The 16,042-nt window shown below is 49.4% G+C and overlaps 1 protein-coding gene across 3 annotated transcripts in view; it reads right to left on the bottom strand.

Moving 5' to 3' along the window:
- LOC106613355 (protein-tyrosine sulfotransferase 1) overlaps positions 1-16,042 on the bottom strand; it is a 102,792-nt gene that overhangs the window by 49,810 nt on the left and 36,940 nt on the right. For all 3 annotated transcript variants that reach the window (XM_045724862.1, XM_045724861.1, XM_045724863.1), the window contains exon 2: positions 13,670-14,778. In XM_045724862.1, coding sequence (XP_045580818.1) covers positions 13,670-14,577 — 908 coding nt within the window. In that variant the 5' untranslated portion in view covers positions 14,578-14,778. The remainder of the gene's footprint in view (positions 1-13,669; positions 14,779-16,042) is intronic.

Genomic DNA, 16,042 nt, shown 5'->3' with positions numbered 1-16,042 from the left:
GAGAAATGACAAAGAAAGAAAATAAAAAAAGAGAGAGGCTCTGTTGCGTTGTCAGCTAGCTACACTGTAGAAGTAGGTCGCATCTGGAGGCCTACTTCTGGTTGTTGCCACGGCCACCAAACTGGGGAGGAGCTACTTCTTATCCTGTATGTTTACAGTACAGTCTGGCCTCCGGTGTGCACACACAAACACACAAACAAAATATATAATAAATAAATCATATATATAATATCTAAATATTATTTCACACACACAGTGTACTAGTCAAAAGTTGAGACACCTACTCATTAAAGTTTTTTTCTTTTAAATAATGTAGTAACCAAAAAAGTGTTATAAAATATATTTTGATTTGTTTATTTTAGATTCTTCAAAGTAACTACCCTTTCGCCTTGATGACAGCTTTGCACATTCTTGGCATTCTCTCAACCAGCTTCATGAAGAATGCTTTTCCAACAGTCTTGAAGGAGTTCCCACATATGCTGAGCACTTGTTGCTGCTTTTCCTTCACTCTGCAGTCCAACTCATCCCAAACCATCTCAAATGGGCTGAGGTCGGGTAATTGTGAAGGCCAGGTCATCTGATGCAGCACTCAATCACTTTCCACTTTCCTCAAATAACCCTTACACAGCCTGGAAGTGTTTTGGATCATTGTCCTGCTGAAAAACAAATGATAGTCCCACTAAGCGCAAACCAGATGGGATGGCGTATCGCTGCAGAATGCTGTGGTAGCCATGCTGGTTAAGCGTGCCTTGAAATCTAAATAAATCACTGACAGTGTCACCAACAAATCACCCCCACACCTCCTCCTCCATGCTTCATAGTGGGAACCACACATGCGGAGATCATCCGTTCACCTACTCTGCATTTTAACAAAGACACGGCGGTTGGAACCAAAAATCTCTCATTTGGACTCATCAGATCAAAAGGACAGATTTCCACCAGTCTAATGTCCATTGCTCGTGTTTCTTAGTTTCTTTGCTGCAGTTCGACCATGAAGGCCAAATTCACACAGTTTCCTCTGAACAGTTGATTTTGAGATGTGTCTGTTACTTGAACTCTGTGAAGTATTTATTTGGGCTGCAATTTCTGAGACTGGTAACTCTAATAAACTTATCCTCTGCAGCAGAGGTAACTCTGGGTCTTCCTTTCCTGTGGTAGTCCTCATGAGAGCCTGTTTCATCATAGCGCTTGATGGTTATTGCGACTGCACTTGAAGAAACTTTCAAAGTTCTTAAAATGTTCCCTATTGACTGATCTTCATGTCTTAAAGTAATGGACTGTCATTTCTCTTTGCTTATTTGAGCTGTTCTTGCCATAAACTTGACGTTGGTCTTTTACCAAATAGGGCTATATTCTGTATACCACCCCTACCTTGTCACAACTGATTGGCTCAAATGTATTAAGGAAAGAAATTCCACAAATTAACAAGGCAATCCTGTTAACTGAAATGCATTCCAGGTGACTACTTCATGAAGCTGGTTGAGAGAATGCCAAGAGTGTGCAAAGCTGTCATTAAGGCAAAAGGGTGGCTACTTTGAAGAATCTCAAATATATTTAGATTTGTTTAACACTTGTTTGGTTACTACATGATTCCATATGTGTTATTTCATAGTTTTGATGTCACTATTATTCTACAATGTAGAAAATAGTAAAAAGAAAAGAAAAACCCTGGAATGAGTAGGTCTGTCTAAACATTTGACTGGTACTGTATATTTAATATATGCATGAATATTGAACAAGACATCAACATTCTTCAAGGCGGCATCTGCAGCTGTTCCAAATAGATAAAAAAAATAAAACTGAAAAAAAGCTTTTGGCCTCAACGACCTCCAAGAGAAAGATGAACAAGGAGGTCTGTATAAGATAGAAAAAGTAAAGATGCATGTTTTGTTTGTCACTGTTGTCGTCATAAACTGACCTTTCACCCACTCCCCCCCTTGTCCTGGTTCACTTCCTCCCCCCTTGGTCCTGGTTCACTTCCTCCCCCCTTGGTCCTGGTTCACCTCCTCCCCCCTTGGTCCTGGTTCACCTCCTCCCCCCTTGGTCCTGGTTCACCTCCTCCCCCCTTGGTCCTGGTTCACCTCCTCCCCCCTTGGTCCTGGTTCACCTCCTCCCCCCTTGGTCCTGGTTCACCTCCTCCCCCCTTGGTCCTGGTTCACCTCCTCCCACCCTGGTCCTGGTTCACCTCCTCCCCCCTTGGTCCTGGTTCACCTCCTCCCCCCTTGGTCCTGGTTCACCTCCTCCCCCCTTGGCCCTGGTTCACCTCCTCCCCCCTTGGTCCTGGTTCACCTCCTCCCCCCTTGGTCCTGGTTCACCTCCTCCCCCCTTGGTCCTGGTTCACCTCCTCCCCCCTTGGTCCTGGTTCACCTCCTCCCCCCTTGGTCCTGGATCACCTCCTCCCCCCCTTGGTCCTGGTTCACCTTCTCCCACCCTGGTCCTGGATCACCTCCTCCCCCCTTGGTCCTGGATCACCTCCTCCCCCCTTGGTCCTGGTTCACCTTCTCCCACCCTGGTCCTGGTTCACCTCCTCCCCCCTTGGTCCTGGTTCACCTCCTCCCCCCTTGGTCCTGGTTCACCTCCTCCCCCCCTTGGTCCTGGATCACCTCCTCCCCCCTTGGTCCTGGTTCACCTTCTCCCACCCTGGTCCTGGATCACCTCCTCCCCCCTTGGTCCTGGATCACCTCCTCCCCCCCTTGGTCCTGGTTCACCTTCTCCCACCCTGGTCCTGGTTCACCTCCTCCCCCCTTGGTCCTGGATCACCTCCTCCCCCCTTGGTCCTGGATCACCTCCTCCCCCTTGGTCCTGGTTCACCTTCTCCCACCTTGGTCCTGGATCACCTCCTCCCCCCTTGGTCCTGGATCACCTCCTCCCCCCCTTGGTCCTGGTTCACCTTCTCCCACCCTGGTCCTGGTTCACCTCCTCCCCCCTTGGTCCTGGTTCACCTCCTCCCCCTTGGTCCTGGATCACCTCCTCCCCCCTTGGTCCTGGATCACCTCCTCCCCCTTGGTCCTAGTTCACCTCCTCCCCTCCTTCTCCTAGTTCACCTCCTCCCCCCTTCTCCTAGATCACCTCCTCCCCCCTTCTCCTAGATCGAGAGAGCACGCGAGAGAGAGCGCTAGGTCTCTGGTCCCCCTCCTAGCCCTTCCTTCCCTAAATCAGCCATGTTATTGATGGTAATGGGGGAGAGACAGAAGGGAGGCTGAGATCACAGCCCACTACAGTACAGATAAGGGACCTGCTGCAAACCAAAGGGTCTGAGAGAATACATGCACAAGCGCCCGTGCACGGTTTTAGTAGGTAAAGATGGAGGTGCTCTGCTCTGCCCGGTGACAGGGACGCTGGAGTGAAGTACTACTGGGGGGGGGGGTCTGGTGTTGAGGGTGTAGTACTACTGAATTGTGTGTGTGTTTAGTCAGTCTCAGAAAGGGTGTGTGTGTGTGTGTGTGTGTGTGTTTGTGTGTGTGTGTGTGTGTGTTTAGTCAGACTCAGAAAGGGTGTGTGTGTGGTGTGTTAGTCAGACTCACAAAGGGTGTGTGTGTGAGTGTGTTAGTCAGACTCACAAAGGGTGTGTGTGTGAGTGTGTTAGTCAGACTCAGAAAGGGTGTGTGTGTGAGTGTGTTAGTCAGACTCAGAAAGGGTGTGTGTGTGAGTGTGTTAGTCAGACTCAGAAAGGGTGTGTGTGTGTGTGAGTGTGTTAGTCAGACTCAGAAAGCAAGCAGAAGGCTGGGCACTGATACGTAGGAACAGCGCTTGTGGTCCTCTGTGGAAAAGTTGGGTTGTGGGTTCAACTCCCACAGGAATCTCATAAACAAACAAAATGTATGTAGTCACTGCACTGCTCTGTCAGTCACTGCCCTGTCAGTCACTGCTCTGTCAGTCACTGCCCTGCCAGACACTGCTCTGCCAGTCACTGCCCTGCCAGACACTGCCCTGCCAGACACTGCCCTGTCAGTCACTGCCCTGTCAGTCACTGCCCTGTCAGTCACTGCCCTGCCAGACACTGCTCTGCCAGTCACTGCCCTGCCAGCCTCTGTCAGTCACTGCCCTGTCAGTCACTGCCCTGTCAAGTCACTGCCCTGCCAGACACTGCCCTGTCAAGTCACTGCCCTGCCAGACACTGCTCTGCCAGTCACTGCCCTGCCAGTCACTGCCCTGCCAGTCACTGCCCTGTCAGTCACTGCTTTGCCAGTCACTGCTAAGTGTCATATATATTTTTTCATGAATGTTATATTGTTTATAGTCTTGTCTGATGAGAGGAGGCAGATCGGACTTACGTCAACACCCTGTGTACGTACTCTTAATCTCCTGTTCCATCAGGTTATGGGCCCACTACATCTGTTCCATCAGGTTATGGGCCCACTACATCTGTGAAGTCTGGCTCAATCCCAGTATTTATGGATTTGTTTGTTTAATAAAAATTTAAAAAAATCACAAAAAAGCTTATGGACCTGTTGGATATATTAGGTTGATTTGGTAACACCGAGTATGTTAACCCAGTATGTTTATCAGTAGCCTGGTTAACCCAGTATGTTTACCAGTAGCCTGGTTAACCCAGTATGTTTACCAGTAGGCTGGTTAACCCAGTATGATTACCAGTAGACCGGTTAACCCAGTATGTTTATCAGTAGGCTAGTTATGGTTAACCCAGTATGTTTACCAGTAGGCTGGTTAACCCAGTATGTTTACCAGTAGGCTGGTTAACCCAGTATGTTTACCAGTAGGCTGGTTAACCCAGTATGTTTACCAGTAGGCTGGTTAACCCAGTATGTTTACCAGTAGCCTGGTTAACCCAGTATGTTTACCAGTAGCCTGGTTAACCCAGTATGTTTATCAGTAGGCTGGTTAACCCAGTATGTTTACCTGTAGGCTGGTTAACCCAGTATGTTTACCAGTAGGCTGGTTAACCCAGTATGTTTATCAGTAGCCTGGTTAACCCAGTATGTTTATCAGTAGCCTGGTTAACCCAGTATGTTTATCAGTAGACCGGTTAACCCAGTATGTTTATCAGTAGGCTGGTTAACCCAGTATGTTTATCAGTAGCCTGGTTAACCCAGTATGTTTACCAGTAGCCTGGTTAACCCAGTATGTTTACCAGTAGGCTGGTTAACCCAGTATGTTTACCAGTAGGCTGGTTAACCCAGTATGTTTATCAGTAGCCTGGTTAACCCAGTATGTTTACCAGTAGGCTGGTTAACCCAGTATGTTTACCAGTAGGCTGGTTAACCCAGTATGTTTACCAGTAGGCTGGTTAACCCAGTATGTTTATCAGTAGGCTGGTTAACCCAGTATGTTTATCAGTAGACCGGTTAACCCAGTATGTTTATCAGTAGGCTGGTTAACCCAGTATGATTATCAGTAGCCTGGTTAACCCAGTATGTTTACCAGTAGGCTGGTTAACCCAGTATGTTTATCAGTAGGCTAGTTATGGTTAACCCAGTATGTTTACCAGTAGGCTGGTTAACCCAGTATGTTTACCAGTAGGCTGGTTAACCCAGTATGTTTACCAGTAGGCTGGTTAACCCAGTATGTTTATCAGTAGGCTGGTTAACCCAGTATGTTTACCAGTAGGCTGGTTAACCCAGTATGTTTACCAGTAGGCTGGTTAACCCAGTATGTTTACCAGTAGGCTGGTTAACCCAGTATGTTTATCAGTAGGCTGGTTAACCCAGTATGTTTATCAGTAGGCCGGTTAACCCAGTATGTTTATCAGTAGGCTGGTTAACCCAGTATGATTATCAGTAGCCTGGTTAACCCAGTATGTTTACCAGTAGGCTGGTTAACCCAGTATGTTTATCAGTAGGCTAGTTATGGTTAACCCAGTATGTTTACCAGTAGGCTGGTTAACCCAGTATGTTTATCAGTAGCCTGGTTAACCCAGTATGTTTATCAGTAGGCTGGTTAACCCAGTATGTTTATCAGTAGGCTGGTTAACCCAGTATGTTTACCAGTAGCCTGGTTAACCCAGTATGTTTATCAGTAGGCTGGTTAACCCAGTATGTTTATCAGTAGGCTGGTTAACCCAGTATGTTTACCAGTAGGCTGGTTAACCCAGTATGTTTACCAGTAGGCTGGTTAACCCAGTATGTTTACCAGTAGGCTGGTTAACTGAGTATGAGAAAAGCTTCATTTTTTTTTTTTTTATAGGAGTATTTTATATATAGGAGTATTTTATATATAGGAGTATTTTATATAGGAGTATTTTATATATAGGAGTATTTTATATATAGGAGTATTTTATATATAGGAGTATTTTATATATAGGAGTATTTTATATAGGAGTATTTTATATATAGGAGTATTTTATATATAGGAGTATTTTATATAGGAGTATTTTATATATAGGAGTATTTTATATATAGGAGTATTTTATATAGGAGGCAGATGACAATACAACGGTGTGTGATTTCCTGTTTGCGTGAAGCAAAAATATGAGCCAGGAAACATTCAGAACAGTTTGTTGCTGTTGTTGTTTTTGCATGCAAATCGCACAGCATTTAGACGTCTCCGCTAAGCCCTGCAACTTGCAACAATTACAGTCCAACAAGCATAAATTAAAAGACGAAGACAGACAGAAATTCAATCAATTTCCATGGAAATGTGAACAGTGAGGATCATTGTTTTGAGGTAGAATATTAGACGATACCTCCTTTGGTAGTGCAAATATAATATAATTTGTCGTCCTTGCTAAGGACGCACCAGAAAATGCCCGGTTTGTCCTGGTACAGCAAAGCTGGCTTCTCAGTCGTTTTCTAAGCTCAGGGCAAAGATACTAATCCTGTTGAGACTTGTGCTGTTTACTGAAAGCCCTATTCTTCATATTTTACAGTCCCTGTCTCTCCTCTATGGCCACATGGCTGTTATCTCGTCTCTGTTGCCTGTCTTCAGCTGTGTCCAGAGGCCTCTCGGTAAGGTCTCATTTTATTCATACTTGATGGTAATCAATGTGCTGAGGGGTGGTGTGTGTGCAGTGGGAGGCTGTCTGTCTGGCTCTTTGACAGAGACAGACAGAGGGCCCCGACAGACAGACAGACAGACAGACAGACAGACAGACAGACAGACAGACAGACAGACAGACAGACAGACAGACAGACAGACAGACAGAGAGACAGAGGGCCCGCCAGAAAGAGAGAGACAGACGGTCCGCCCGCCAGACAGACAGAGAGCCCGACAGAGACACAGACAGAGAGCCCGACAAAGGGCCCGCCAGACAGACAAAGAGCCCAACAGACAGAGGGCCCGCCAGACAGAGACAGACAGACAGAGAGCCCGACAAAGGGCCCGCCAGACAGACAAAGAGCCCAACAGACAGAGGGCCCGCCAGACAGAGACAGACAGACAGAGAGCCCGACAAAGGGCCCGCCAGACAGACAAAGAGCCCAACAGACAGAGGGCCCGCCAGACAGAGACAGACAGACAGAGAGCCTGACACAGCTCTGGAGAGACAGTAACCCACAAAGAGGTGGAATGAGAGAGGGATGCTCTCATCCCAAAGGGGAAGGGTCAAGAGTACACAGCTCACAATCTCTCCCCAGAATAACCAAAAAAAAACTGCCTACACAGTGTCTGCCTTTCTACATCGCTACAGTGCCCAGAGAGCATTCCTAAGAGATATGGGAGAGGAGGGACTTAACAAAGACATTTGGCCTCTTCTGGAACACTCCAGAACACTCTAGGGCCCTTACAGTTTGGTAAGGAGGTGGAACTCGTCACTGTGCCTTCATATAGAAGCTAACCCCTTCAGTGTTCCATGGCTGGAGATTGAAGGGTACTCCTGTATCTCCCATAGTGGAACAGCTAGATTAGGATCAGGGCTAGCAACCACTAGAGATGGGGGGGGGGGACAAAACATTAGAAATCATCATGAGGGGTAGCAGTGGGTCAGCTACTCATACACGCAGTCAGAGTTGGCCATATTGTTTTGGGGGCCCTTAGCAAAATTTTTTTGGGGGGCCACCTGAAACAATTGCAATTTTATTACTCATTTCATGCTATTCTTCACCTTTTGTCATAGGGTAGAGATAAATGTCTGTCGTTTTTAAATATGATATCCGAGTAACAGTATAATGAGGACGATAATGAGGACAATAGTTGACAAAAGTTAAGTATTGTATCATGTTGTATTTGTTACAGAGAACCACAAAATTGGGGAATCCCTCTCGTTTCAACCTCGAGTCTGTTTTTGGGAAGTGCAACAGATGTTTGGAGTCTGGCCCTGTTTGGAGTGATCACTTCAGTGCCGTCTCAGAGAGGGGTGAATATGGAGCCAACCAGGAAATCAGACAGACACCTGGGGTAAACAATGGAGGGATGAGAAGAGAAAACAAATGCACCATAGAACGGATCACCCTTCTACCTACATATCTTACACAGCATGTAGGTTCTGTAGAAAATATTCTGGCCCGGATTTAAACAAACTAACCTAAGGCTTAATAATTAAGCCTTTTTTTTTTATACCATTATAAGAAAATATAGGACATTCATAAGTAAATGCCATGCTATTCTCTGGATTTAAAGGGTGCAGATATCTGGCTGGGTGCATCCCAAATGGCGCTCTATTTACGACGTAGTAAACTACTGTTGACCAGGGCCCATACGGTTCTCATCACAAGCAGTGCACTACATGGTGAATAAGGTACCATTTAGAATGCAAACCATCGTTCTCTGGTCTTCTCATGACCTGACCTTGGGTTACCCGTCTAGTGTAGAGGGGTGGTTACCCGTCTAGTGTAGAGGGGTGGAGGGTTACCCGTCTAGTGTAGAGGGGTGGAGGGTTACCCGTCTAGTGTAGAGGGGTGGAGGGTTACCCGTCTAGTGTAGAGTGGTGGAGGGTTACCCGTCTAGTGTAGAGGGGTGGAGGGTTACCCGTCTAGTGTAGAGTGGTGGAGGGTTACCCGTCTAGTGTAGAGGGGTGGAGGGTTACCCGTCTAGTGTAGAGGGGTGGAGGGTTACCCGTCTCGTGTAGAGGGGTGGAGGGTTACCCGTCTAGTGTAGAGTGGTGGTGGAGGGTTACCCGTCTAGTGTAGAGGGGTGGAGGGTTACCCGTCTAGTGTAGAGGGGTGGAGGGTTACCCGTCTAGTGTAGAGGGGTGGAGGGTTACCCGTCTAGTGTAGAGGGGTGGAGGGTTACCCGTCTAGTGTAGAGTGGTGGAGGGTTACCCGTCTAGTGTAGAGTGGTGGAGGGTTACCCGTCTAGTGTAGAGGGGTGGAGGGTTACCCGTCTAGTGTAGAGGGGTGGAGGGTTACCCGTCTAGTGTAGAGGGGTGGAGGGTTACCCGTCTAGTGTAGAGGGGTGGTGGAGGGTTACCCGTCTAGTGTAGAGGGGTGGTGGAGGGTTACCCGTCTAGTGTAGAGGGGTGGTGGAGGGTTACCCGTCTAGTGTAGAGGGGTGGAGGGTTACCCGTCTAGTGTAGAGGGGTGGAGGGTTACCCGTCTAGTGTAGAGGGGTGGAGGGTTACCCGTCTAGTGTAGAGGGGTGGAGGGTTACCCGTCTAGTGTAGAGGGGTGGAGGGTTACCCGTCTAGTGTAGAGGGGTGGAGGGTTACCCGTCTAGTGTAGAGGGGTGGAGGGTTACCCGTCTAGTGTAGAGGGGTGGAGGGTTACCCGTCTAGTGTAGAGTGGTGGAGGGTTACCCGTCTAGTGTAGAGGGGTGGTGGTGGAGGGTTACCCGTCTAGTGTAGAGGGGTGGAGGGTTACCCGTCTAGTGTAGAGGGGTGGTGGTGGAGGGTTACCCGTCTAGTGTAGAGTGGTGGAGGGTTACCCATCTAGTGTAGAGGGGTGGAGGGTTACCCGTCTAGTGTAGAGGGGTGGAGGGTTACCCGTCTAGTGTAGAGGGTGGAGGGTTACCCGTCTAGTGTAGAGGGGTGGAGGGTTACCCGTCTAGTGTAGAGGGGTGGAGGGTTACCCGTCTAGTGTAGAGGGGTGGAGGGTTACCCGTCTAGTGTAGAGGGGTGGAGGGTTACCCGTCTAGTGTAGAGGGGTGGAGGGTTACCCGTCTAGTGTAGAGGGGTGGAGGGTTACCCGTCTAGTGTAGAGGGGTGGAGGGTTACCCGTCTAGTGTAGAGTGGTGGAGGGTTACCCGTCTAGTGTAGAGAGGTGGTGGTGGAGGGTTACCCATCTAGTGTAGAGGGGTGGTTACCCATCTAGTGTAGAGGGGTGGAGGGTTACCCGTCTAGTGTAGAGGGGTGGAGGGTTACCCGTCTAGTGTAGAGGGGTGGAGGGTTACCCGTCTAGTGTAGAGGGGTGGAGGGTTACCCGTCTAGTGTAGAGGGGTGGAGGGTTACCCGTCTAGTGTAGAGGGGTGGAGGGTTACCCGTCTAGTGTAGAGGGGTGGAGGGTTACCCGTCTAGTGTAGAGTGGTGGAGGGTTACCCGTCTAGTGTAGAGGGGTGGAGGGTTACCCGTCTAGTGTAGAGGGGTGGAGGGTTACCCGTCTAGTGTAGAGGGGTGGAGGGTTACCCGTCTAGTGTAGAGTGGTGGTTACCCGTCTAGTGTAGAGGGGTGGAGGGTTAACCGTCTAGTGTAGAGGGGTGGAGGGTTAACCGTCTAGTGTAGAGGGGTGGAGGGTTACCCGTCTAGTGTAGAGGGGTGGAGGGTTACCCGTCTAGTGTAGAGTGGTGGAGGGTTACCCGTCTAGTGTAGAGGGGTGGTGGTGGAGGGTTACCTGTCTAGTGTAGAGGGGTGGTGGTGGAGGGTTACCCGTCTAGTGTAGAGGGGTGGAGGGTTACCCGTCTAGTGTAGAGGGGTGGTGGTGGAGGGTTACCCGTCTAGTGTAGAGTGGTGGAGGGTTACCCATCTAGTGTAGAGGGGTGGAGGGTTACCCGTCTAGTGTAGAGGGGTGGTTACCCGTCTAGTGTAGAGGGGTGGAGGGTTAACCGTCTAGTGTAGAGGGGTGGAGGGTTACCCGTCTAGTGTAGAGGGGTGGTGGTGGAGGGTTACCCGTCTAGTGTAGAGTGGTGGAGGGTTACCCGTCTAGTGTAGAGGGGTGGAGGGTTACCCGTCTAGTGTAGAGGGGTGGTGGTGGAGGGTTACCCGTCTAGTGTAGAGGGGTGGAGGGTTACCCATCTAGTGTAGAGGGGTGGAGGGTTACCCGTCTAGTGTAGAGGGGTGGAGGGTTACCCGTCTAGTGTAGAGTGGTGGTTACCCGTCTAGTGTAGAGGGGTGGAGGGTTACCCGTCTAGTGTAGAGTGGTGGTTACCCGTCTAGTGTAGAGGGGTGGAGGGTTACCCGTCTAGTGTAGAGTGGTGGTTACCCGTCTAGTGTAGAGTGGTGGTTACCCGTCTAGTGTAGAGTGGTGGTTACCCGTCTAGTGTAGAGTGGTGGTTACCCGTCTAGTGTAGAGGGGTGTAGGTTACCTGCCCTACTAGAGCTGCCCCGGTCAACTGTATGTGCTGTTATTGTGAAGTGGAAATGTCCAGGATCAACAACAGCTCACCCGCGAAGTGGTAGGCCACACAAATCTGTGCTTTCAACTTTGTGGCAACAGTTTGGTTTGTGGAAGGCCCTTTCTTGTTCCAGCATGACAATGCCCCCGTGCACAAAGCCATGTCCATACAGAAACACCTTTGGGATGAATTGGAACAGCGACAGCGAGAGAGAGAGAGACGTGGACCAGTCCTAACTTGTCTCACTGCACCAGGAAGGGAATGTATTAACCAGAGCCTGATCAGTTCACCACTTACCTTGTCAGTCTGGTGATGAATGGTGCTTGCTCACCATCTCGCTGTGCTATGGGTGTGTGCTTGCTCACCATCTCGATGTGCTATGGGTGTGTGCTTGCTCACCATCTCGATGTGCTATGGGTGTGTGCTTGCTCACCATCTCGATGTGCTATGGGTGTGTGCTTGCTCACCATAGCGCTGTGCTAGGGGTGTGTGCTTGCTCACCATAGCGCTGTGCTAGGGGTGTGTGCTTGCTCACCATAGCGCTGTGCTAGGGGTGTGTGCCCCGCTCACCATAGCGCTGTGCTAGGGGTGTGTGCCCCGCTCACCATAGCGCTGTGCTAGGGGTGTGTGCCCCGCTCACCATAGCGCTGTGCTAGGGGTGTGTGCCCGCTCACCATAACGCTGTGCTAGGGGTGTGTGCTTGCTCACCATAGCGCTGTGCTAGGGGTGTGTGCTTGCTCACCATAGCGCTGTGCTAGGGGTGTGTGCTTGCTCACCATAGCGCTGTGCTAGGGGTGTGTGCTTGCTCACCATAGCGCTGTGCTAGGGGTGTGTGCTTGCTCACCATAGCGCTGTGCTAGGGGTGTGTGCTTGCTCACCATAGCGCTGTGCTAGGGGTGTGTGCTTGCTCACCATAGCGCTGTGCTAGGGGTGTGTGCTTGCTCACCATAGCGCTGTGCTAGGGGTGTGTGCTTGCTCACCATAGCGCTGTGCTAGGGGTGTGTGCTTGCTCACCATAGCGCTGTGCTACAGGTGTGTGCTTGCTCACCATAGCGCTGTGCTAGGGGTGTGTGCTTGCTCACCATAGCGCTGTGCTAGGGGTGTGTGCTTGCTCACCATAGCGCTGTGCTAGGGGTGTGTGCTTGCTCACCATAGCGCTGTGCTAGGTGTGTGTGCTTGCTCACCATAGCGCTGTGCTAGGGGTGTGTGCTTGCTCACCATAGCGCTGTGCTAGGGGTGTGTGCTTGCTCACCATAGCGCTGTGCTAGGGGTGTGTGCTTGCTCACCATAACGCTGTGCTACAGGTGTGTGCTTGCTCACCATAGCGCTGTGCTAGGGGTGTGTGCTTGCTCACCATAGCGCTGTGCTAGGCGTGTGTGCCAAATGGCTCCCTGTCATATGGGATGCAGCCTATGATTCAACCACGGCATTGAGCCATTTGTCTACATAAGCAACATAGTGAATAAGGAGACAGTGTCTTGTAAACAGGAAACATCCCCAGGGATAACGGCTTGTTATTTGGCGCCATAAGAGTCAACAGGAATGTATTAGTTATCAGCAGCTTGTTGTGAAAGCAGAACAGAACAGAGCAGACAGCATTCAGAACCAGAAGCTAACAGAGGCCTGTGTTCTAGAACCAGAAGCTAACAACAGAGGCCTGTGTTCTAGAACCAGAATCTAACAGAGGCCTGTGTTCTAGAACCAGAATCTAACAACAGAGGCCTGTGTTCTAGAACCAGAAGCTAACAGAGGCCTGTGTTCTAGAACCAGAATCTAACAACAGTGGCCTGTGTTCTAGAACCAGAATCTAACAACAAAGGCCTGTGTTCTAGAACCAGAAGCTAACAACAGAGGCCTGTGTTCTAGAACCAGAAGCTAAATGGCTTGCTGAGCTTCACTGAGAATGAGGAGTGGGAGAGCCACTGTGACCCAGATAGCTCAGTGAGTTGATGCATGGAGGTTCTGCCTGGCTGCATCCTCATTTTCAGCCCCTTGTCCTAGTTTTGTAAAAAAAAAAACCCTTGAAGACTCTGGCTGCCCAAACTTCATCTCTCCACTAAATCACGGGAAGTGTTACAGAGTGTGTGTGGCTTTTTGTTACTTCAAGTTGTCTGGTTTTGTTATCTTAGGTCACAAAGCCTTGTTTCACCCTTAACAGACTACAAGGTCACTGACCCCTGATTTAGAAATTAACAGGGAGGGAGACAGGCATGCCTGAAGTTCAGCAACATGCAGGCTCATGGTACATAAAAGACACACACACACACACTCCCCCAACACCACTACTTACTTGGAGAGGGAGACACCTCCTGCTTTCCCTATGAGTTCCTCATGGTGAAGCACCGCCTCATTCCAGGGAATGTCCAGGAATTTGAGCAACGTCCTCATCCACTTCTCTGGATGGAGAACCAGCTGTTCGTAATGCACCGGCAGGCACTTGTCCGAGGCATCCAGGCACTGAGTGTACATGGTCTCTATGGCCCTGTTCCACTTGGTCAGGCAGTCTCTGTAGCTGCCCAGGTCAAAGCCAGCGATCGTCACCTTACGTGAGATCATCGAATGGACAGAGGCGCGTCCGTCCCGGATCATGAGCACGAACTTGGCGTGCGGGAAGATCTTAGCCAGGTAGGAGAGGGACTTCAGAGCGAAGGGGTCCTTGTTACAGAGGAAGTTGGCGGGCTCGCCGTGCTTCACGATGATCTCCAGGAGAAAGGCCTGCATGGCGGCGTCCAGGACCTCGTCCGTCACCCCGGCCTCGTCCAGACGCATCTTCTCCCTCCCCGACCGCGACCACATCTGTTTCATGGCCAGGATACGTGGAATAACCCTGGTCTCCTCCCCACACCGAACCTCAGGGTGAGCGTCCAGCATGGCTCTCATCAACGTTGTCCCACTCCTGGGAACCCCTCCAATGAACACTAGGGGCATGTCCTTGTTGTAGACGAATGGAGCGGAGAGGTTATGGCCCCCGGGTCTGGAGCCCCGCAGGATGGCGGAGGAGCCCAACGAACCGCCCAGGAGTACCCCTCCCGGCCCCTGAAGGCCCCCCAGAACCCCTTGGTCCCCGGGCTGGCTGCTGCGCTCCGCGATACGGTGGTGACACTCCATGGCGTGACGACCCAAGTAGAAGACTGTGACAGAGCTGATGACCAGACAGGCCACCAGCAGGTTCTGCTTCAGCTTCCCCATCATCACCATCTCAGGACCACGGAGGGGCGAGGATGGAGGTGTACCAGAGGAGGTAGTGTTGGAGTGGAGGAGGAAGAGGAGGGGAGAAGGGAAGGGGAAAGGGGGGGAGAAGCAGAGATAGTCCCTCCCTTCAAGGTTGGCAGTGGGGGGCAGAGTGTGGTGGGTGTTCCTCAGTGGTCAGCGCTCGTCGAGTGCCCAGCTCCATCAGGCCTGGGGAAGGACAGAACAGAACAAAATGTATTATTATAGAATATAATCCAGTGAGTGAATAGAGTTAGCCCTCGGAACAGTAGAACAACATTAAAAAACAGATCATGGAATCCTAAATAATTTGTACACTGCTGGAAGAAACGATGCTATTCAGGCTAGAACCAAAAAGGGTTCAATAGATCACTTCATATATGGTCCTAAAAAAAAAAGGCTGTTTAGAACTGAAAAACAGCCTTACTGTCAACATTATACTGTACTGACCCATCTCCACAGAGCACAGGCAAAACTATGAGCCGGAGCAGTACACCTTATTTTGTATCATCATATTAGTTAAATATATAAAAAGTTTGGAGAAAAAAACCACCAAGACATTTATTATATCCAATGTAGGAATTACATTTACATTTATTAACATAAATGACAAATCCCTTCAGAGAAACGTAGGCTACAGAAGAGATTCTCGACTTTTGACCTCGGAAAAACCAGTAAAGATCACATTTCCTTTGTCTAACAAGGATACGCATCTCCTGCCAAAACCAGTACTCTGTAATAAAACAAGGTTCACTGTACAACTACGGTGTAAAAAAAAAAGAAAAGGCTAAGGCCGACAACATGAAATTGTCACAAAAAAAAGAAAGTTTCAGACCAATCAGTTGACAAGCTCAGAGGAATGTATTTATTTAACTAGGCAAGTCAGTTAAGAACAAGTTCTTATTTACAATGACGGCCCTACCCCAGGCCAAACCCTCTCCTAACCCAGGCAACACTGGGCCAATTGTGATCGTGAGTCCCTATGTACTCACGATCACGGCTGGTTGTGATACAGCCCGGGATCAAACCAGGGTCTGTAGTGAGCTGTTTATTTTACCCTTATTTTACCAGGCAAGTTAACTGAGAACACATTCTCATTTACTGCAACAGGAATAGCACTGAGATGCAGTGCTTTAGACCGCAGTGCCACTCTGGATCTCAGGAATGCCACATCAAGTGAAAACAAAAGAGAGAGACAAGAGACAGACAGAAGGTATTAGCTCCAGTATTCAGCACTCGGTTTAAGGCATAAGCATATAGGACTCCCCCGATGACACATTTAGAAAAACAAAAAAACTCTAAAAACAAGACCCTAAGATTATATTTAGCCCTCAGAGGGAAAACTCCCCCCCTCCATCCACTATTTTGTTCTATTTTTCAATTATTGGTCTTTTTTTACTCGTTTCCTAGTCTTCAGTTTGTTTCTTGGGTTGAGAGTGATGATCCTGGCCAG

This window comes from Salmo salar, chromosome ssa09 (assembly GCF_905237065.1).
Source record: "Salmo salar chromosome ssa09, Ssal_v3.1, whole genome shotgun sequence".
Taxonomy (NCBI): domain Eukaryota; kingdom Metazoa; phylum Chordata; class Actinopteri; order Salmoniformes; family Salmonidae; genus Salmo; species Salmo salar.
The sequence above is the reverse complement of the archived record's forward strand: the minus strand, read 5'-3'. Positions and strand labels throughout refer to the sequence as shown.